The 23,887-nt window shown below is 39.1% G+C and overlaps 1 protein-coding gene across 1 annotated transcript; it reads right to left on the reverse strand.

The window, feature by feature from the left end:
* Positions 1 to 347: 347 nt before the first annotated feature.
* LOC136282829 (polycystin-1-like protein 2) lies at positions 348 to 17,271 on the reverse strand. Its single transcript, XM_066170768.1, has 17 exons — positions 15,045 to 17,271; positions 14,308 to 14,414; positions 13,529 to 13,584; positions 12,852 to 12,994; positions 11,669 to 12,428; positions 10,707 to 11,103; positions 10,291 to 10,488; positions 9,800 to 9,970; positions 8,473 to 8,598; positions 7,836 to 8,033; positions 7,403 to 7,654; positions 6,927 to 7,199; positions 6,021 to 6,464; positions 5,466 to 5,702; positions 3,738 to 5,177; positions 3,195 to 3,363; positions 348 to 2,985 (listed from the first exon to the last, which is right to left on the reverse strand). Exons 1-17 carry the CDS (start codon positions 17,269 to 17,271, stop codon positions 1,022 to 1,024), a joined length of 9,162 nt encoding a protein of 3,053 aa, XP_066026865.1. The 3' UTR covers positions 348 to 1,021.
* Positions 17,272 to 23,887: the final 6,616 nt, after the last annotated feature.

The following is a 23,887-nucleotide window of genomic DNA, read 5'->3' on the forward strand; positions in this document are numbered from 1 at the left end:
AAATCCGGTCATTGTATTTCACATGCAGTTTCATGGAGCCAAAAAGTTACTCACTGAGCGCACACATTTATCTCACAATTGTACCATTACTTCAGATAAAATACCTCAGTCAAACGAACACTCCACCAATTGAGAGAAGAGGAGGAAAGAAGCAAAGAGGTGGCAAAGCTGCGGGAGATGAAAAAAGCATCATCCTGAAGAAACAGAAAGTTAAAGCGCGAAAAGGTAATATAATTTGACTTTGCTTTATTTTTTTTTTATATCTTTTTTAGTGTAAGAACTTACTTTATTCTTCAACTGGTCTTGATGCAGTCTCTATCTTAAATGCATTATTTTTTTTTGCTGGAATTCTTAATTGATGTACCATTTGTCAACAGGCGAACGTGGGATATCTGTGCTAAGTGTGAAGTACATCCAAAGGAAGGTACCACGGTGGCTTAACTGCGAATCTTGCCTTTTGTTGATTAGCCAGAAACTGGTTAGCCACGTCGTTGCGAATTTAACTATAATTGACCGCACCCCGCTTCACTTGTAAAGTTGGACTAAGTGTATAAATTCAGCCTGCATGGTTAACGTAAGAAGGTAGTCTCTTTCACAGCTAATGTTAAGTCTTGTCTTGCAACATAGTTTTCTTATTTCTCTACGTGCGTGACCACGTCACCAAAAAACGTTTATGAGAGAGACAAACAGAGGAGGGGGAAAGAGGAAAAAGGGGGAGAGGGGGTGTGTTCCTATCGTGTCACTCCCTCCCCTCCCTTTGCATTCTGCACCAGCTAAAATTTTATTAATATTTTATTTTTGTGCGGCAGATTTAATAATTAAATTACGCGATACTATTATCACGATACTATTTTATTAAAGAGATAACTAAATTGTAGATTATCATCAGGATCTTGTGGATAATTGTGATAATTGGAAAGTGAACCTTTAAGGAACATGATCTTATTCTGTTTGATACCGGCCCTTAACAGAGATAAATTCGGATTTTCGGAAAGTGTCGTTGTCTTCTGAAAACCCGCATTCAAAGGAACGAGTAGTATTTATAGATCAAAGAGTTCGACGGCCTCAGCCTGAACCTTTTACTTCTTTTAGTTGCCAAAGTTGATCGGAGTTGTTCACGAAGCTCCATACCCCTCAAGTGATACGGCAACGGACGCGAAAGTTCTCTTCTTCGAAGAAGGTCTAACGTTTCATCGTCAGAGGTATCTACCGGTTCACCTCTTGTCTTGTCGATCCCGGATATTGGCGAAGATAACGGTGTTGTCAATGAAGAAATGGCAATGTCATCGAGTGAAGAAGTGTCATCTGGACCACGTATACTAGAACAGTCGTCGTAGTTCATATTCATTAGAAGTAAAAGCCGGATTATAAAAAGAAGCTCTTCATCTCGTTGCACGTCGTCCATTGCAAGTTTCTCGATTAAATCAGACATTCTCTCCAACATCCTCTCTTGCGCTAAGGACTTCATGATAAACAAGCTTGATGTGACACATTTTAGTTTTTGAATTGTTCTTTTTCGTGTCTCTACATCAGCCATTGTTGCCGGTCTCTCGCACTCAAATCGAACCACGTTCGCTCTTTCAGTGTCGTTCTCCTCTTTTAATTTGGAAATTCGCAGTTGTTTGCGTCTCGCCATATGACGAAGTCTTTGAGAGTAGACGACTACAGATGTAAATGTTAGTTTTCCATGTGGGACATTTTCCTGAGGTACTGGATGTTCAAGCGGGTCAGTGTTATTATCATTGTCATTTTCTCGTTCAGTTTCTTTATTAAACCCTAAAAGTTCACGTAGTCTTTCCAATATAAAGTCGTGCATTTCAAAGTCTTTCGACTGTTTGTCCGTATTTTCTCTGATGTCCTCATAAGAATCATTTAGAATGGCAACAAAAAAGTTGACGAATATGAACGACATAAGAGTAAGGAAAGAAAATCCAAACAGGGGACCTAGAACTCGATTCGCTCGTCGCAGTTCTTCCAAGTCCATTTTTCCGCCGAGGCACATGACAAATTCGGAAAACACCGTTCTTTGAAACGATGAATAACGCAGCATGTACTCACCAAAAGCTAGTCTACCAAACTGAGCATATGAGAAGATAATAATGGCAAATATCACAGAGTATGACATGAGTAATCCTCTTGATAAACGAAGTGATGACATCATTATGCTGACGTGTGGATTAAACCGGATCATGCGCAGAAGTTTCACAGTTGTTGTGAAAACCGTCAGAGCTAAAACGGAATTCTCTGCGTGGTTCCAGTCAACGGCCTCCCCGAAACTTACAGAAGCAAAAGGGTTTTTCTTTACTTTTACGACACTTTTCAGAACCATTTGTGATTTTAAAACATAGAAAACTACCACTAGAAAAGAAAAAATGATTTGCAAAATCTGCACCCAATTCCATGCATATCGGAAATAAGAACATTTCTGCTTAAAGATATTATAAACCTCTTTTAGCACAAAGAAGATTACCACGAGGATGAACAGTAACTGACAAATCAGGTAGAACCGGTGGAAACCAGTTTCCGTGCTCGTCACTAGAAGCGTGTCGATCTTTGCGAAAGGATTACCGTACCCAGTGGGGAGTACTTCGTAATGATATGTCGATATGCTGATGTATCCTGTGTTTGGATTGTAAATGGAGAATTCAAGTAACACTGCGCGGGTCTGGCGGTCGACCCAGTCGTATTGTCTCAAGTTAGTAATAATTCTGTCAGCAGTGAGTTTACTATAACCTAAATCTGCTATGTATCCACCTCCATCATAAACGTGAAAGAAACCCCAGCTTGGCGAGTTCTGGATCTTTTCTTTTTTTACGTAACGCCATGGGGCCGGGCAAAGATCTGAAAAGTTAGCCCACGAAACCGAGCCTGTAAATGGCATCCATCCAGGTAGATGAAAATGAGTTCTGTCCTCTTCGTTGATGTTGTAGAAGTCATTGCAGTGCTTTACTACCTCTTGTAACTCATCCGGAATCAAACAAGAATCTAAAACAGCAACACCAGGAAATATAAGCGACGTTGGTTGTAGTTCAACGATGGCTTCTAAAACGTTTTCTTCGAGAACATTGTCTTCATTGGACAGTACTAGTTAATTTGAAATATGCAAGCGACATAAAAACCAGAAAATGCAAATTTCTATTTTTATTTTACTGAGAGAGCGATTTTTACTATACACTCTTACATACTTGACATACCTTTCTGTACTCTCAGCTGCCTTAAACGGGGCACTCCCAGGAGAATGGACATCTTGTCACCAATGTACTCTTGCTCTTTGACTCTCTCATCATTGTACCACTTACCAGCATAAATGCCATTCACAAACTGACCATTCAGCCAAGTCCAAAAGATCCTTGGGTCTTTGGCCTGAAGAAGAACCGAAAGAGCTCACATAATGATTTACTTCTCTTCACTTTATTCGAATGACCGTCGGTGCAGTTTGTTGCATTTGTGAGATCCAGTATGTAGGGAACCGAGAGTCCGATTGCTGACACGTGGCAATCAACCGAGGCATAAAAGGCTACTATACTTCATTAATTTTGAAACTCCGCTTAAACACTTCATGCAAAGGAGCACCGGAATTACTCCGGTGATCTTCGTATCGAAATGTTGATGTCCTAACATAATTATGCTTAATTTAGGTTATTTTTTTATAGGAATGAGGAGAAATCCGCGAAGAGACTCAGGACTAAGCAAAGTTCGTTAAATTCCTCTTTGTTTTAGCTTTGTTGAATACTTACCAATGAATAACTGCTGAAGGTGTCTTTTAGATTCTTAGTCATGAGATATCCATGGTAACTTCTGTTACCGTAACAAACGATTGTTAGTAGCAGTAAGAACAGTAGATACACCACAAGTTCTCTACCAAAGGAATACATCTTTGCCTCCTTTACTCTGTATTCTCTGGCTTGTTCAAGCGCAGCTTCCTCCGGGATTTCAGCTGTTCTACCTTGAGTGTCACATGCAACTTCTGTTTCCAAAGAAGATAATTGTGCAGTTGTCTCGTGGTTTTTAACATGACGAAAGTCAGCGTCATTACGGTTGCTAAGGAAACATGCAGCTAGAACCATGAGAAGAACTATTTTGATTGGCTGAAGAACGAACAGATCCTCAGTGAAAGAAACTAACATAGAGGACAACCACTGGTTTGCAATGTCTTTTCCCCACATTAAGCTGAAGAAAAAAGTAAAGCACGCAGATACAGACACAGTAGCAAGGCTTAGAAACCAAGCAATGTAGATACAGAAATGAGGACAAATGAAGTCCTTTTTGGTTTTGCCCCACGTTCGTTCTCGTGTTCTTGTCCAGAAGGAAGTATTACTTTTCGATGCAGCTTTTACGCCGCTTGTGTCCTCTTCGCAGCCTAAGGAAGAATAACTGTTGCGTCGCACAGGCTCAGGCGTATCTTCCCGCTTGGTCACAACTGTATTAGAAGGTTTTTTCGCACTATTTTTGAATAATGACGTGATGAGCAAGTTCACAGGAGTAACTATCAGAGCACTCTCAATGCCCACCACAATCTGCCTCCAGCTGAACTTCAATGGACCAATCTGTATGGTAGGATCTTCTGTCTTTTCAGTCCTGTAGAAAAGAGCATTTGCAAGCATGGCAGACAGAAGTAGACACAAACAACATGTAGCTCGTTGCACGCGTGTGAATTTGTTCCCCGGTGGCTTGGTTACAACAGAGAGCCACAAATGTCCCTCAGAAAAACTCTCTGAGCCTCGTGAGTTAAGAAAGTGTTTAAAAGTTTTCATCTCTCGACGAGAGAGAGGTGTTAAAATCCTGTCAATTTTACCGTCTCCTTTTTCTAAAGCCAGCCAACTGTTGCTTATAAATGTCCATTTCTTCCCTGTTTGGCGGTCCTTCACAACAGCATGGCTGAAATACCAAGAAGGACTCTTTCCTGAGTTGTCATGCCAAACACGGATGTATTGCACAATGCCTAGTGACATTGGTAAATGAATAACAAATCTATCGTCGTTTCCGCGGGCCAAAATTTTCCTGGAGTTGATCATGTCCTTTTGTAATATTATGGGTTGACTCTCCGCCTCGCTTCCATGAATGACAATGGCGACATTAGCATCCGTCCCAGACTCTCTCCAGACTCCCGTTACCACGGTCAAATCGTAACCGTAAGAGGCCTCCTGGGTCAAAGTTAAATGGAACGCCGGGCCTCCCTGTGGAAAAGCATAAATAATAACGATAATTGAAAAAAAATAACTTCAGGGAGTCAAAGAGAAATTCGCCTTTTCGTATGAAAGCACAAAATGTAAGTTGGAAGTATGAAAAGATGATTTCATAAAGGTGAGGAGGCGTATCGTCATAATATTGCTAGGTGTTACTTCATAGATCAAATGACCCTTGCATATCGAGTAAATATTGAAGACGTAATTTAGCACAAAAAAATATTTCGTGAGAATTAATATTTGAGACTTTGAATTCAGTTTACAAAAACAAGGAGCTACCTTAGCTTGATCTCGTTTATCGGCTTTCCTTGCGAATATGACCACAAGCAAATACAACAAGAGCACAATGATTATCGCACAAAGGACAGCAATGTTTCCAGTTTGGTCGAGTCGTCCGAGTTCTGTAAACACGACATCAAAATCCAACGTGTTAGGCATCACCAGGACACCTCCTCCAAATGACGTTAAGTGGTTACACAGGCAGTGTAAGGATCCTAAATCAGATTTTGGTCCTACCTTAAATAAAAGACAAATAAACTGTAAAGATTTAAGTCAACTGCTCTTGTCCGTTATTCAAGTAGAGAAGATTACTATTCACAGCTAGGAAGATAACTTAATCAAATCTACGAAAGTGGTAACGTATTTTTAAAGACATTTGATCAGTTAAGAACACTAATCAATGAACTTCTCGAGTTCATTTAGCTCCTTCGACGAAATGTTATTAGGTACGTAAATTGCCTAAGAGATTACCAAACGTCAACCAAATAGAAAAAAGATTGTCGTATGAGAGGAAAGAAAAATGTCTGCAGCTGAATTTTTTTCTAAAACTCTTACTCTACATCCTGTCGACAACCAGTGTTCTTCTCTGCTGTCCCAAAAGACGCAACTCTCCTCCAAAATGTTCATCGAGTAATTCATGTCTGTTCTTGAGTTGTAAACAGGCTTTATTGTCTTGTTCTCGGGTCTTGGAGGATCCTTAACTTCCACACACGACCTCTTCTGCCGACCACTTCCGAAGCATGATCGTTTCTTTCGTCCCTGAGGTCTAACGCTGCCTCCTTCGTATAATATACCGATGTAGTATTTACCCGCCTCACCGATTAATTCATGGTACAAGACAACATCGTAAGCGTCCTCGCTGCAACCACGCTGAGAAGCCTGAGGAGATATGGAACACGACTCATCGGGGATTCTCTTGGTTAGGTCGTATTCTGTGACAGTTGGCCGCCGACCTTGTCGCACAAACACCCTAAAGATGGTGGGTCTTTCTGGTGTGATCTGAAAACAGATTTTACTACTGATTACCCTGGCAGAATGATTTTGCTATGTGAACTTTTTATCGAAATTTCCAAGAGATGGATCAGCTTAATGCAAGTCATACTTACACGTAGCTCACTGGTTAGGGTGTTGCATTATTGATCAAAATTTGTGAACAATTTTGTGCTTTTTGCTACGTTTTAAGTATTTTATTTCTTTTTTTATGAATTTTTCTAAGGTTCTATCAGACTTTTCCAGCTTGGTTCATCTTTAATTTCAGAGCCTACTGTTTTTTTTTATCTTTTGATCCCACCGAATTTATTTTTAATTCGCGTGTTCAGTCGTCATATGCATCAATTTGTCCAAAGCTCAAATAAGACCAGGACTGTGGCCAGCCAACCAACCATGCAACCGACCAATCAAGCGGCTTACGTACGTGTGTCCGAAAGATTCTGAATAAACGTTTTAGACAACATTACTTACTCGAAGCCGTAGAGCATTCCCCCCTACACCTGGTGAGTTTATTTCATGGTATTGCATTTTCCCCTCACTGCTGGGCTTCACAAAGAACGAAACTCTTTTCTCCGGAGTAAATCTCACTTTCCGTGGAATCTTGATCTCTATATCCTCTCTGCTGTCTTTGACTGTTAAAGGTTCTCCTTCGTCATCTTTAAGGTTCAAACTAAGGACATGAGAATCCCTGACAACAGCTGAACTGTTATCCCAAGTGAAAGGATTAAAAGCACTCATCGTCAACTGTAAAAAGACACGGCTATTGTGAATACATATTATTCAGCATTTACACTATGCAGTTCTGGTGCGAGATGGCGTTTACGAAAGCATTCTGAGTATGTGTAAACCCAGAGAAAATATTAAAGTAAAGTTTAAAGTTCTAGAGACGCCCCGCTTTTTGTCTTATACAGGACTAACTACATTCAAGGAAACCAATGCAAGCTTACCACGCTATCTATATATTTAGGAGTTGTCGCTATGTCATCAATTATGGCAGCAAGAGGAAATTTAAATCCTGCCTTATCATCGTCTGTGAAGTCTGCACTGGTTCCCCTTGATCTGGAGCTCATTCGGCTTAGTTCCATGTTGATGGACTTAGTATCAATACGGCGAGGTTCTTGATCCACCGTCATCTTTGACAACAGAGCTGTTGCAACGTCATCAATGAGTTTCTCCGTATCTCTGGAGATGTTTTCACTCTGCAATATTAGATTTAAAAAATGCTTGCAGGTGCCAAGATATTACCTTAAATGGTTTAACTTGTTCCAAAATGATCTATTTGACCTTCTGATCAGGTTCTCAAGAAAACATTGTTTTCATGATGTCAGTCACATTTTTCTGGGATAGAACGCATACAGATTCGGTAAGTTCGAAACTAACCTTAGATCGTACGTCCGCTGGCTCCTTTGTTTGACTGACAACATTAGCTTTCTGGGCAGTGGAATGGAGAAGATTTCCGAGGCTCAGTACCAGGTTCTCTCCTCCTTCCTTAACTAAGACATATTCTGAAGCATAATCCTCTGTCGTCTTACTCGAAAGTAGTGACGTCATAGAGGTGAGTGTTTTCAGTGCAAGTTTCTGGTGAAAAGCAAAATGCGTTTTTTTGTCAAAAGTTTCGAATTATGCCCTTGAAAGTTTGATCGTCAGTTGAGGAATAGCACTGAAACGGGACCGCGTGTTTAGAATAAAAAATTGAAATGTTATTACATCGATGTACTAAAGAATATATCGCGTGTAGTAAGTAAGTGGTCATCTTCATCCAAACGATACATACTGTTAGAAAAATTGTCTAAATTAAGTCCTAGAACATTCTAGAACAGTTCTATATAGAACTGTCTAGAACCCGAAGTCATCCAGCCGTGACCTTCTTGTGTAAGAACATTCTGGAACGTTCTCTTTCGAATGTAATTACTCAGGTTTACTCGGGTTCTTAATTTTGTTCTTTAGAGAAGTTTCTAGATCCTTGAACTTTAGTCTAGGAACAACCCTGCTCTACATTGACACTCGTAACACATACCTGAGTGTCGAATGTCACCTCGCTGGGTTCCAGTGTTGCTCGTGCAATAACTGACGTCACCTGAGTCAAAGACTGTAAATTGCCAACTTGTATCTCTGACACAGTCTTCACAACAGAATCTTTAATCTGTAGGAATAAGTCAAATGGCTCTTTTAACATACTTTTGATCCTTTTTACAGATTGCTCTGACTGTTACATAATGTTACATCATGGTTTTATCGGAGATTTTCATTCTCACCAATACGTGTGATCAAGCAAATACAAGGTTCAAGCAGGATCATTTAACAAAAAAGAGGGAACGGGTTGAGGTCAGAAAGCAAAACCTTCGGTGCAAAGAAGAACTTAGAACTCCAAATAAGATTTTTTTATCCTTCAGTATTTCACAGTATTTCACCGCTAATGATTATTCGCCAGTTCGTAAGGGAAGTTAATGAATGAAGGGAGTAAGTTTCTAGAGAAACTGTGGTGGTAAGTCGATGAGAGAGTATAAGGCCTAGTTCAAAAGTCGATCTTTACATGTACCGAACCTAATTACAATTTGGGTCGACTCGAATAATTAAGAGCGGCAGTTGATTCAAACGTCGATCCGAATTTAGTTGATCCTAATTGCAAAACCGAACATAACTCCATAGTAGTCAGCGGTTAATGCCTACCAAAATGGCGGAAAAAACAAGAGGAGCACGAGCACGAGCCTTCCTCCTTTCCCGCCATATTGTTTGAATGGTTCGAAGGCTTTCGCGCATGGCACGTAAGCGAACTTTCTTGAATTGTGGGTAAAACATAATTATTTTAACGTATGTATAATGTATGCATTAAGTTCGGTACATGTAAAGTACGACGTATGAATCAATGCCGATCTTTTACCGTTCTATCCGACTAGCCGAGTCGGATAGAACGGCACTGTCGATCCGAATACAAATCTGCCGATCCTAATTGATTCAAACGTCGATCTTTACATGTACTTAATAGAAACGTTAGGTTCGGTACATGTAAAGATCGACGTTTGAACTAGGCCTAAGTATTATCAACTGAGTTGAAAACCTAAATTGGCCACCGTAAAGAGTTTAAAAGCTGGCGTTTCGAGTGTTAGCCCTTCGTCAGCTCTTCGTTAGTCCTTCGTTAGCCCCTCGTCAACCCTTCGTTAGCCCTTCGCTCTGACGAAAGGCTAACGCTCAAAACGTCAACTTTTGAACTCTTTACGGTAGCTGATTTACGTTATCAACTCAGTTGATAATACTAAATTACACCGTAGGGGAGGTGATCCCCTTCTCCCATGAATTTATGAATCGTCGGTGATCAAATGTGTGGGTGTTAATGTATAACCTACAGCAATCTTTTCCTGGGCAGTAGTTGACTTTCTCTGTTCAGCGCTCTCTAGCACGGCATTTGCTAGTTGTGTGGCGCCACGGACATCTCCTAATTGGACTAGTTTCTTGAACTCACTGTTGTTGCCGACGGTTAGTTCGCTGAGACTCTCACCAGCGGGCGCAGGTTTAACCTGGGTAACGTTAAAGACGGTGAAGAATGAAATCTATAGCACTATCACTGAGTACTTCTTGAATTTTTTTTGAGGCCAAATTGTAGGAATTTATGACGCGTAGTAATAGGAACTTAAAGCGCTAATCCCATTGACGCATTAAAATTTCAAGACACTTACAGGATACTATAAAAGTTAAAAGATAACATCAATCAGAGGCTAATTTCTCATTTTCTACAATGGGTGAAAAATGGTACGCAATTCTTGACTTTGTTTTAGTCTGTCCTTCGTTGTCTGTGGCGTACCAAAAAACAAATTTTCCAAAATATCAGAGCATTTACCTCTATTTCAAGAAGGGTGGTATTTGCAGCAGAAAAACTGTCAGACACCATTACTTCAAAATATATCGTATAATTATCTTGTTTCTTCCCCGGAGGTAGCACTGTCCTGACAAGACTTTCTGAGCCGTATGAAATTACTGTGTACAGGCCATTCTCGGTTTTGTAATGGTATTGGTACGTAATTGGTTTATCTCGGTCCTACACAGAAAAAGATATGGAGAAAGAAGAATAATAAGTTCACTTTCCTCGCCTTGAAAACCGAACAGATTTAAAATTTAGGCGAAACAAAGCTTGACTTGAAATGGTCAAATTCTTGCATACATAATTAATTAGACAAATGTCATCTACTACTGTTGGAAGGTGACTCCTTTTCCTCGAACGTTCTGATCATTTCGCTTTATTTCCAATATTCTCACCTGCCAATTTCTGCATTCAAAGATAAACTGCGTTTTCAAAGCCTCTCCTTTTGTTGGTGTCACGCTGCAAGATCCATGTTGAGGTGGGGCGTTAATTCTGAACTGGTAAGTGGCATATCCTGGGGGTTCACCCTGTTGTGAAACTTCGACTTTCAATTGATAAAAGTGGCCTGGCGGTAGCTCTCCTAGTTGGTTCTTCTTTATGACGATGCCAGTGGAATTTAGATTAGTTTCTGCTTTGTCAGTCAGTTGCTTGTCATTGACCTCAACGCCACTGGAATTAACAACGTTTAATTGCCAGTGGTATTTTGCACTCTTACAAGGATCCCCACTGCACTCGGTGGTCAAACTGATTCGCGTCGACTCACTTGCAATCTTATCACAGTTGATGAGGCACCTGCAGTGGAAGAAGAGATATGGAAGCTCAGTTTGAAATTCCTTACCTTGAAACAAGACGGGTTGTTTAATTATGTACCCTGTGTCTGATGAGGTGAATGGATCTATGATAATTAAGGGGTTGTTCAGTAAGGTCACGTACAGGTGACAAGGTAAATGGTATGTTAAAGCCCATAGATGCTCACTTAGCGAAAAGAGGACTAATGTTTGGTCAAGAATAGCAAAAATAGGTGAAATAAGTTATTAAGTTAGCAGACGTGTATATCTGTTTGGTCTTTTTAAGGCCTCTTCTCATTAGCATGGCACAGTTAACATGATAACATTTGCTCTACACACACAGAGAGAGATGCACAGATTCAATCGTGCGCTAATCCCTCCACGTGGTTGCTGTCGCCATGATTATTCAGCCGACCTGTTAGTCAGTCACATACCTCTCTTGAGTTTGTGAGAGGAGCGTTTACACTCTCCCCGAAGAGCAGATTGATATCAAACCAATAACCTCTAGGCCTATGGTTCAGTGCTTTAAATTTCCTTTTGGCTGATTACTTTTAACTACCATTAATTACCTAATTATAACGTTCGGCGGGCTACCGCTGACAATCTTGATTTCTTGCACAAAGTCGTCCTCTCGGTCATCCTTCGTTACCACAAGTTTGACGTCATAGGACATATCTACAGTCATTTGAAATGTTTCTAATGTCACCACCGTTAAATTAGAAATTAGTTTCCCAACACCCGTCCCAAAACAACCGCCTCCTCCTGGGCCCGAGGAAGCTGTAATCACTGGAACCAAAGCCAGAGGGCCGGTGGGAAAAGTTTCTTCACGTCTTTTACATAGCCACGTGAACTGCATGGAGGAGTAGTTACCAGGCTCCACGTCTGGGTCCCTAGTTGCTGAAGCATCCAAAGTGATGACACTTCCCTTTCCCCGAGTGACTTTGTTTCCTCCTAATATATCGGCTATTATTGGAGATTTCGTGATGCTAAAAAATCCTAAAGTACTGCTTACTGCCGGTGGGTTACTTTCAAGGGCTGCTTTAAAACCCACAAAATAAAGGCCATAACCAAGCTGTCGCTTTTGCAAGTTCCATTCTGTAGTTTTTGAGTTCAACGTGGTTGTCGTTTCGATGATAGTGTCATTTGATTGGTCCACACTATACTTGGATAAACGCCACTCAAACAGCAGCTTTTGTGGTGGATTACAGTTTGTTTTATTCACAAATGTTTGCACGATGAAATCTTTGGAGCGAAGAATTTGAACCATCTCGTTCTCTTTCCATCTTGGAAGATTCAGTATACTAACATCAGGAAGCTGACAGGTTTCATCTTAGCATAGAAGGCAAAAGTAAGTCATGACATCGACAACAAAACTTATTGCAGTATCAATTATGAAAATAACAACAGCAGCAATAATGATATTCAATCGGTATTGACAAATTTTCAATGATTAAATCATTAAATGCAAAACAAGAACTAAACTTAATTACTTTGGCATTGGAGGTGAGAAATGAAGGATTAAAATCTACGTTAGTTAGTGCATAAGGGTAGTTGAGAATAGCGAGTGAGTTGTTTTGAAGGCCCCAACCGGCCTCCTTTTCCGAAGAAAAGCTGGGCTTTCCTTGGAAATTTTTTGGGTTTAAAACAGTGCAGTTGCCTTTTCCTGCATTTTGAGGTCTATTCCAATTTGTAATGTCGTCAATTTGAACCCACATATTTCTTTTTCTTACAAATAAAGCTCCCTTTTCTCACCTTCAGCCCTCCAGAAAATTCCAATCAACTTTATGCTTCCGATTCTGCCAGTTTGGTTAAAGTTGTGCAATGCTCTTTCGACATTTGTGATGTTATTTCTGTCGTTTACAGTCAAAACAGTGGTAACTTCCACACTTCCCGGTCTTTCAAAGAAAGCGGAAAAAATAGTATTGATCAGAAGAAAAAAATTCTCGTTTTGTCAACGTGTCGGTTGATGTCTTTCATAAACTCTTTTCATTTTGAAAAAATTCAAATTTTTAGGAAATGGTTAGAAATGTTTTTATCACTGAAAGGTTTTTTAAAATTGAAGTGTTTTGATTTCTTAAGGACACTAGTGATTCTGGGAAATGGACAAAAACAATGAATTAATGAGATAAACCGAGTCCTATGGTTAGTAAGTTAGAGACTCAGGTAGGTAATGACAATATACACAAGAAACTATAATAAATCCTAAAACTGATACTTTTATCGTCACATATCACGTTAATTAATCATTGATAAAAAAACGTGTTTCCATAAGTGCGGTGCTCGTCATCAGTAACACCATGATAATCATAAAGTATCTTGAAGTCATCCTTAGATCCGTTCTCGGTAATATTTTTAGGTAAAATATTGCGAAGATGTTGCTATATTCAATTGAGCGCATATAGGCCATGTGAAAGGGAGTAGATGCTTACCTTATAAATAATAGAGTTACATCTGTGACACTATATTGTCCGAGTTTCGCAGTGAACTGCAAAGAAGAAAGAAAAGCTGGTTATCCTGCTGTCAATCATACCAAAAACATTACAATAAATGTATTCAAGTCTGTCCACAAGTGAACCGGGAAGGCATGACACGTGCCATCTCACTTATTTCTTTCAAACTTTCACAGTTTATGATGGTCACTAAGTTTTTCGAGAATTCAGAGTGGTTCGGGCTCCCGGCCCATCCCTGGGTTATAAGAGCCCCTGCATCAAATCCCGGGGGTAAAAGGCCGTTGTGTTCTGGCCTTGATCCCGAAATCGGGGGTACTTGCAACACTTCCTTCCAAAAATTGCAAACTCCTCAACGCATTACAGCCAAAGTCCCTCGCAAACTGATTTAACTAACTTAGAATAGCCTCCTTGGAGGAAAGTTACGATAGACTTCTCTACTCTACCCTTCACGGTTAAATGTAACAGGAACAACTGTCCTGTAATGTACCCAAAATTCGATGGATTCCTTTTCAAAGTTTCTCACAGAAAAAAAATTATGCTGCATTAAGTAAAATTATGAAAGGCATATAAAGCGTTTCATTTGTGTCATAAACATTTGGCAAACGTCGCTGTCAACTGACGACGTCCATTACTCAATTTGACATCTGTGAGGGAAATAATAAAACAAAAGTGAAGCGAGGAATCCCAGCGTGAAACCCTATTGATATGTTTTTACTTTACATCACGTTACATGATGAACCATTGAGGGGTTGCCTTACCTCGGTAATAAGCTCCATCTCGAAGTTTTTATACACTTCCGAGTCTTTGTTCAGGAGATTGAGGTCGAAATTGTACTGTTCCCTCCGAAAGGCAAATCGCACGCCTGCTGTGGAGCGGAGATAAACCAGCAATTTTCATATGCGCGTGTTTCACCGATAATGGCTCATGAGATACGGTTGAAATCAGTGCATTGAAATTCGAAACGCGAACGTGCCCGCTTCTTATCATGATATCAGTTTATCACACCCGTGAAACTTTCTCCTAAGTTTTAAATGCTATGATGTTATCATTTGTCCCTTTTGGAAGCCTTCGCTAGTCTACTTTATAAATAGAAACGTTACCATAGGGGGACTTCCGCGCGACATTTTGTTAGGAAAAGTGTTTCCCTTGCCCTGGATCTTTCTTTCTGTAAAACCGGACAGAAACGTAAGTACTGATAACTTTCTGAAGGAGACACCTCTCTCAATACGGTCCTAGTAGTTGCCAACTTCGCAAAAAAGGTCATAAGCCGTTTTACAAAGCTATTTAATGGTGCTCCTAAAATCTTAATGACCACTGTCTCAGCACGATAGAATCTGCAAGTAAAAAAGCATGACTTCATCATCGGCTGTGTAGTAAGACCTTGAATCAGTTTAATTATGAGAGTATTATCGGCTGCGAGAATGAATTGATTTTTAAGTCACTCGGATACCTAGCTGAATAGCAAATAAATATGAAACAAATCATAGGTCGATACCTGTGTCTGATGGAGAAGAGTTAGTCATCGGTTGTGGTGCCAAAGTTGGTATCGGCGTTGAGGTCACTTGAGGTGTTGCACTTGCAATTAGTTTTGTTTGTTCTTCTGAGGGTTTTTGTACCACTTGAGTTATAGCTGAAGGTTGAACGGTTAAATTTTGTTGAAGACGTAATGTCGTCGGTTGCACAGATGAATTACCCTGTGGATTCAAAGTTGGTATCGGCGATGAAGTCACTTGAGTTGTTGCATTTGTAGTTAGTTTTGTTTGTTCTTTTGAGGGTTTTTGAACCACTTCACTTGTAGCTGTGGGTTCAACGGTTAAATTGTGTTCAAGACGTAATGTCGTCGGTTGTACAGATAAATTTGCTTGTGGGTCCAAAGTTGGTATCGGCGATAAATTCACTCTAGTTGTTGCTCTTGCAGTAAGTTTTGTTTGTTCTTCTGAGGGTTTTTGAACCACTTCACTTGTAGCTGTGGGTTGAACGGTTACATTGTGTTGAAGACGTTGTGTTGTCACTTGTTCGGATGAATTTGCCTGTGGATCTAAAGTTGGTATCGGAGATGAAGTCACTTGAGGTGTTGCACTTGCAGTTAGTTTTGTTTGTTCTTCTGAGGGACTTTGTACCACTTGAGTTGTAGCTGTGGGTTCAACGGTTAAATTGTGTTGAAGACGTAATGTCGTCGGTTGTACAGATAAATTTGCTTGTGGGTCCAAAGTTGGTATCGGCCATGAAGTCACTTGAGTTGTTGTGTTTGCAGTTAGTTTTGTTTGTTCTTCTGAGGGTTTTTGAACCACTTCACTTGTAGCTGTGGGTTGAACGGTTACATTGTGTTGAAGACGTTGTGTTGTCACTTGTTCGGATGAATTTGCCTGTGGATCTAAAGTTGGTATCGGAGATGAAGTCACTTGAGGTGTTGCACTTGCAGTTAGTTTTGTTTGTTCTTCTGAGGGACTTTGTACCACTTGACTTGTAGCTGTGGGTTCAACGGTTAAATTGTGTTGAAGACGTAATGTCGTCGGTTGTACAGATAAATTTGCTTGTGGGTCCAAACTTGGTATCGGCCATGAAGTCACTTGAGTTGTTGTGTTTGCACTTAGTTTTGTTTGTTCTTCTAAGAGGTTTTGAACCACTTGAGTTGTAGCTGTGGGTTCAACGGTTAAATTGTGTTCAAGACGTAATGTCATCGGTTGTACAGATGAATTTGCCTGTGGATTCAAACTTGGTACTGGCGATAAATTCACTCTAGTTGTTGCTCTTGCAGTTAGTTTTGTTTGTTCTTCTGAGGGTTTTTGTATCACTTGAGTTGTAGCTGTGGGTATAAAGGTTACATTGTGTTGAAGACGTTGTGTTATCACTTGTACGGATGAATTTGCCTGTGGATCCAAACTTGATATCGGCGATGAAGTCACTTGAGGTGTTGCGCTTGCAGTTAGTTTTGTTTGTTCTTCTGAGGGTTCTTGAACCACTTCACTTGTAGCTGTGGGTTCAACGGTTAAATTGTGTTCAAGACGTAATGTCGTCGGTTGTACAGATAAATTTGCTTGTGGGTCCAAAGTTGGTATCGGCCATGAAGTCACTTGAGTTGTTGTGTTTGCAGTTAGTTTTGTTTGTTCTTCTGAGGGTTTTTGAACCACTTCACTTGTAGCTGTGGGTTGAACGGTTACATTGTGTTGAAGACGTTGTGTTGTCACTTGTTCGGATGAATTTGCCTGTGGATCTAAAGTTGGTATCGGAGATGAAGTCACTTGAGGTGTTGCGCTTGCAGTTAATTTTGTTTGTTCTTCTGAGGGTTTTTGTACCCCTTGAGTTGTAGCTGTGGGTTCAACGGTTAAATTGTGTTGAAGACGTAATGTTGTCGGTTGTACGAATGAATTTGCTAGTGGATCCAAAGTTGGTATCGACGATGAAGTCACTTGAGGTGTTGCACTTGCAGTGAGTTTTGTTTGCTCTTCTGAGGGACTTTGTACCACTTCAGTTGAAGCTGTGGGTTCAACGGTTAAATTGTGTTGAAGACGTAATGTCGTTGGTTGTACGAATGAATTTGACTGTGGATCCAAAGTTGGCATTTGCGTTGAATTCACTTGGAGCATTGGCTCCTGGTTGGATTTAGACGACGAAACTGATTTAGATTCAGTCTCATTCTGAGGGGAAGTCTGATTAAATTCCTTCGATAAGAAAATTACAAAGATGATAACATATTCGACTGATTTGATTTTAGGAACCATTATTTCTTTATGCTGAAGGTGACCAGTACACTGAGCTTGAACTCTCTGAAACGCAAAATACGTAAATTAGAGTTAAAAAGAAAGTTTTTATTACCCACGCAATGACATCATAAATAAATAATGAGAATAGAAGGCATTTGCACTAAAGGTTATTGTGGACCTTCAAATGTGTGTTACGGAGAATGGATAATACGCACTCCGCTTTTGATAGAACCCTGAAAAGCACGTTAACCGTGAAACGGCCAAATACTTTATCGTTAATAGCAAATTAGTGGACAAAAGGGAACTTGCAAATTTTTGTATTATTTACCCTGCTGGTGAATGAGAGAATTATTGGTAAACACAATGTGAATTCTAAGTTATGGGCTTAATAATTTAACTCACTTATCTGTAAAAAACTGCTCTGACACGTTTTAAAAACACAGGACGCCTCGTTCAAAGAAACCACTTTTCAAAGACAGAAAGCCTTCCGTTTATCTTATTTCCCTCTACAATTAATTGTTTTGAATAATGACGATAAAATCTCTAACTTAATGGCAGATCTCGCCCCGAGTTTGCAGTGTCAACCAATAACTCACCCGCTATTACGTCTTTTCACCAAATTAGGGCATCGCAACGCGCCAAAACTCTTCCGCTTAGACTATCGAATAAGTTGTATTTGCTATTCATTAACATTTCAGCGTCTTTACTTCGCTGCTTGACAACATCAGAAAAGAAAACGTTTTCAAACAGTCTTACTATATAGGGTCATGTAGAGATTTGTCTTAAAAGACACGAGAAAGGAAGAAATAGGATCATGACATTTTTCAAAATACTATACGAAGCAGTTGTCACGTTACATGATGAATACTTTTCTAATTCTGTTGTTTTACCGGCTTTTATTTTCCCAGCTTCGTGTAATTAAGGACGGTCAAATTGAAAATTACAGACATTCTATTTGGCGTTTACTCAGAGGAAAGGCATCACAACAGTTTTGCAAGGGAAGTAATGTTAATGAACACCGCCTTACTGTCAGTCTTATCACTTGTTTGCTAAGTTGGTGGAGTAAACTGACTTTAGGCAACGCCCTTTTCCAAGAGAGTCAATTTTCGTTGATTCATCAAAACAGCATGCGTGTGCGCAAAAAAGCAATTATCGATTTTATTGAAGCCTAAAAACCTGATGTTGCCGGATTGATAAAACATACCACTGTGCAACTTAATTTTTCGATTACCAACGGAGTCGATGTCAGAAAGTCCGATAGACTTGAATTTTTCGCTGACGATAAATCATCCGCGTAAAGTGAGAACATATTAGAATTATTGGCAACGAAGTTTGCTAACGGATGATGTCTTAACTTGGGCGGTTTAAGACATTTAGAAAAATTGTAGAATCAACAAGCTTTCTTTTTCTGGCAAATAATGCCATAATTTTACTGACTATAAAGATTGTATTCCTTGAGACAGAAGTAGATTACAATAAAAAATGTTACGTATTGTGCCTGTTGTGTTACTACATCTCATGCTGCTGGAGGAAAAACAGTCTGAAATGTGTTTGTATTGTTATAATTACCTAAGGTAATGGAAAGTTCGCTGACTGGCGCATCTCAGCGAATAAATTTCACCTGCCATTACTCACCTCAATTTCAAAGAGGAGTGAAACAGTCAGGTAACGAGACACACTGAGATCGCTTACTTGCATAAGAATAAAAAAGAGAAGATTTCTAGCCGTGTGTCTGCGGTGCTTTACAACACTCTGAATTTCTTTCTATCATGTTTCCATTCTGTTTTTAGATGAAGAAGCCAAAAGTATTTTGTTAACATCATTGTGAGGCTATAACGAATTTCTCAGTATCAATTTTTGTCGTTAGTTTCAAACTGTATCGTTCCTTAAAAATGTGAACAAAATGCTTTGCACACAAACCGCCATAAAGACTTAAAAAAGGATAAGGAAGTAACTTGAAACTGCGAAACCTTAGATCACAACTGAGATAAAGCGGCAAGAATTTATAGAAAATACTTTAGCTTATTCGCAGAGAGCATCCGCTTTTGCTTGCTTTGATATTCCAATTAAACAAGCCCCAGAAAGCTTCGTCGGTTTGTTTAGTCAGCTGAGGAACGCTCCCGTCCAAATATAATACATGAATTTTGCGAATGGTGAATGAAAAGCTTTCAGAACTTTTTCCTCCGATAAAACTGATTTCGAAATGACTCAAAACCACAAAACGATACGTATAATTTCTATTGTAACAAGTACATGGATTCTAACTTTTTCTCTAGATTTGTGTTTGTGTATATCTTTATTGCCATCTACCATTTACATGTTATTGCGTTTTTGATCATCTTGGCATGAAAATTACCGATGAAGAGAGCTTAACTAATAAATCTGATTAATAACAAAAATCTAAATAACGTGACAAGCGCGTATGAAAAAATCTACAAGGTCTTGTCAATAAATGTAGTAATTTTTTATTTTAGATCGAAGATATTAATAAACACCCATAATTGAACTGTAAGATAGAAATGTAAAATTTACTGATAAGCCTTATCAAAGAAGGCAAGATGTATCATATTTTCCGCTCATACGCTGTTTATTTCAATGTACTGAACTTGCCAGGTTGCATATAAACCTAAACTTCTAAATAGCAGTCTTACTATGCTTATATCAGTGTTCTGCTCTCGAGTAATTAATCAGAGACTTCTATTTTGGAACTGTTTGCAAATTTTGAAGAGTACACAACAAAAATTATAAAATGAAAGCGTCGGAAAATTTTAATAACAAAGAGTTTGTTAATCGATATCATTAAGATTTGGAACAAAACGTTACGACAGGAGAAGTGTTTTGGCAAAAAAACAATTCACGATACAAAGTGTAATCATTAGCGTTAAAATTTAAACATATTTTTATTTATAATAACAGTCGATTAACTTTTTTTCAATAATATTTACCAGACGTCTATAAATTTACATCAAATTTTACTTTTAATCCTAAAAATATCAAGAACATTAAAACTGGTACTGTTGATTTGTAAAGTTCTCTTTCCTATATTTAGTTTAGTTCTGATTACGCTGAATATGTCTCGTCGACACCTTTCGCCGTGGTGAGAAGGTTTTCGTAAAGTAATGAAAACGTAATGGTGATGAAAGGAATAGAATAAATGGCGTCGGTTCGTTGTTCTTTCATGACAGGATCCTTAGGTTTGGCGAAAATATGCCCCAAAGTCTGAAAAAGAACCTTTTCAGACTTTGGGGCATATTTTCGCCAAACCTAAGGATCCTGTCACGAAAGAACAACGAACCGGCGCCATTTATTCTATTTCTTGCAACGACTGTGACAACGAATACATCGGACAGACCAAACGCCAGTTCGGTACACGGTTAAAAGAGCACCAAAAAGCGGTTTTTCTTTGCAAAAAGGAAAATTCAGCTTTATCGGAGCATACTTGCCTAACCAACCATACAATTGGGTGGGATAATTCTAAAATTATCACCACTAATCGGCGTTAGCACCAGCGCCTTTGTTTGGAGGCTTGGCATATTAACTCCGCCCACGCTCCTTTAAATCGTGACGATGGCGGTTTGCTTCCTGACGCCTATTTACACCTCGTCAGAAAAAAGGCCACTATTTAGTGATCATATAAAAGGACCTCTTGTTGCAGCGTTTAGATCACCCCAGATGAAGGCACTAGACAGGAGTGTCGAAACGTTGGGTCTATGAATTGTAACTTCTTCGGTTACATTCATTAAATCTGCAAACCAGTGTAGCATCAAACTATGTCTGATTGTTCACCTGGTTGCCGTGTGAACTTTAAGATATTAAATTTCAATAAGTTAGCTAATGGCCTTGATTAATTGGCATGCTGATAATTTTCGTGCAATCAATCTTAGTATTTATATATCATCATTTCATTCCCTTAAATGACAACTTTCTCTTTTTTGCTCCGTTCACGAACCTTTTTCCTTTCCATTTCACAGTCAAAATTCTGGCAAAAAAAGAAAAGTGCTTCTACAAACAATGACAAGTTCAATGGATCGAATATTCGAAGTGTTGTGACAAAGTGATTCTAATGAACTTTCTCTCGCTGGGGTAATGTGTGAAGTTAGCAAAATTCTATAACTGACCCTTACTGTGATTACAGTTCACGGTGGTTCATGTCACTGGACGACTTTTGTGATCTGGCAGTGCAAGCTGCTTGTAATCTTGGAAGCCATAACCGTTATAAGGTTCGTGTAAACTGACGGGATCGGTGGTGCGTCACAAAATTCTCGCATTAAAATTTTTTTTCAATTTATGTATCGATATTAAAAGAAGAATATTTGATCGATGGGGTTTTGGTCCGAATCTAAAAAAGTTACCCACGAAAGGGTAAAAACGCAAAGCCTTTCCCAAAAAAAGAATTAGTATTCCGTAAAAAAGAAAGGATTTGAAGTTAATTATTTTACTTGCATCATTTTTGAAACACCGCCATCACGAAAAAGATTTGGACTGTATAAAGCAAAACTGCCAGTTTTGGAGATTCAAACAAATAATGATAAACTATGCGTTTATTTTACTTACTTTTACGCTTTGACTTTCACTAGAGACTGTCTTGTTGTAAGAAACATTCTTCTTCCACCGACACCGCAAAGCAGGGTATCAACGATATACAGTTAGTAGCTGTACGAGGGAATCCCATCTAAATATATGAGGCTGGACGGTCAATGCTTATGTACCCGAAAAGATAATAAAATCATGGATTTGCCTTACCTTGATGAATATGTTATCGATCTTTAAATTACCAAGTGTGATAAATATCACACAGCAGCTTGTGTCACCGCGGTCATAACTACATAACAGATCAATTACTTAATAGGATACGAATAATAAATTCTGACTTGAGTCACTTGAAACAATAATTATTGTAGAGAATTTAAATGATGAAAGTCGTGCCAAAAGCAAAATTTCCACCCGTTTTTGAAGAGAACAAAATAGGGAATTAAAAATGGAAACCCCCGAAATGCTTCCATAGCGACATAGAAATAAGAAATTACCTTGGATCGATGTGTTCTGAGGGAATCATAGAAATTTTTAAAGAAAAAAGTTAAGCCGACGGCGCTTCATATTGTTGTTAGAATCTACCCACAGACGCTTATGACTAAAACGTTTTTCCTATGGAAGCTCACAGGAAAAATTATTTGTCGACATGGAAAACAGAAATTAAGAAAAAGAAATTACACAACATGTACCTTTAATTTAGATTCATATTCGTGTCTCGTGAAATTAAGGACACTTTTCCCTCGTGCAAGTTGTCTGTTATATCAAAATTTATTTCAATGACTGTGAATGCATTATATGAATGTCATATCGTTTATTCATCACTTCCCAGGTTTATTACGAACCAGCAAAATGACCAGCTCCCAGTTGGCTTGTTGGCTCAGTTGGCAGAGCACTGCACCGGTATCGCAGAGGTCATGGGTTCAACTTCTGAACAAGCCTCAGCTTTTTTCTTTCTTTGTTTTCACTACTGCTTCAGTGGTATGTCCATGACTGCGAAAATCACTCTCATCCTTAAAATTTGTTTCATTACAAATTATCTGGCATAGAACATAACATGTAGTAGTGAGGGGAGGGTCGCACTTTTGTCAGTCACCGAAAGGTGGGGGGTCAGGACTTTTTTTTTTATTAAAACGCAAGGGAGGGCCAACACTTTTTTTTTTAAGAAAAAAAATACCAAATGTGAAATAATACGTTCCTTTATTTCTACCGTGCGAAGGGAGACAATGGCTGCGAAGTTAATGACGCAAGTAACTAATACGCAACTGACGTGTTAAAAGGCCAGTGCTTTTGTTTTAGCGTGTGAGCGTGCCTGTGCATGCGTTCACCTAATTCTCCGAAATCCCGTGGAGGGTCACATTTGGTCACTGCTTATTCTGATGTACAATTTTTGCGCGGCTTTTTGCCTTTTAATTCATTTTTTCATTTTTATTGTATCTTAACATTGTATTTTATTTTTATCTGAAGTTTTTTCGTGACTTTTTAAGGGCTTGGTATTGACAAAAGTTATAGTGATGTTTGTTAACACTACATTCATAGAGACACATTCAAGAAGATGGCGAACCAGATTACTCCGAGTAATCTGGTTCGCCATCTTCTTGAATGTGATTCTCTATTGGTGGTATCACTGAACCATATATCAGGTGAGAACCTAGTTCAAGCGGACGTTTTCCATAGGAGCGATCTTAGGCTTGAAGTCGAAGGTGCTTTAGTCTCAAAAAAAAGTGTAAAATCCGGTCATTGTATTTCACATGCAGTTTCATGGAGCCAAAAAGTTACTCACTGAGCGCACACATTTATCTCACAATTGTACAGATAAAATACCTCAGTCAAACGAACACTCCACCAAGTGAGAGAAGAGAAGGAAAGAAGCAAAGAGGTGGCAAAGCTGCGGGAGATGAAAAAAGCATCATCCTGAAGAAACAGAAAGTTAAAGCGCGAAAAGGTAATATAATTTGACTTTGCTTTATTTTTTTTTTTATATCTTTTTTAGTGTAAGAACTTACTTTATTCTTCAACTGGTCTTGATGCAGTCTCTATCTTAAATGTATTATTTTTTTTTCTGGAATTCTTAATTGATGTACCATTTGTCAACAGGCGAACG

This window comes from Pocillopora verrucosa, chromosome 8 (genome assembly GCF_036669915.1).
Source record: "Pocillopora verrucosa isolate sample1 chromosome 8, ASM3666991v2, whole genome shotgun sequence".
Taxonomy (NCBI): Eukaryota; Metazoa; Cnidaria; class Anthozoa; order Scleractinia; family Pocilloporidae; genus Pocillopora; species Pocillopora verrucosa.

Coding starts and splice junctions, on each gene's coding strand:
- LOC136282829 (XM_066170768.1), bottom strand. CDS start 17,271: ATGGTTCCTAAAATCAAATCAGTCGAATATGTTATCATCTTTGTAATT. Junction 11,104..11,668: donor CCGCCGAACGTTATAATTAG/GTAATTAATGGT, acceptor CTTCCACTGCAG/GTGCCTCATCAACTGTGATA. Junction 9,971..10,290: donor CCACCCTTCTTGAAATAGAG/GTAAATGCTCTG, acceptor AACGTTACCCAG/GTTAAACCTGCGCCCGCTGG.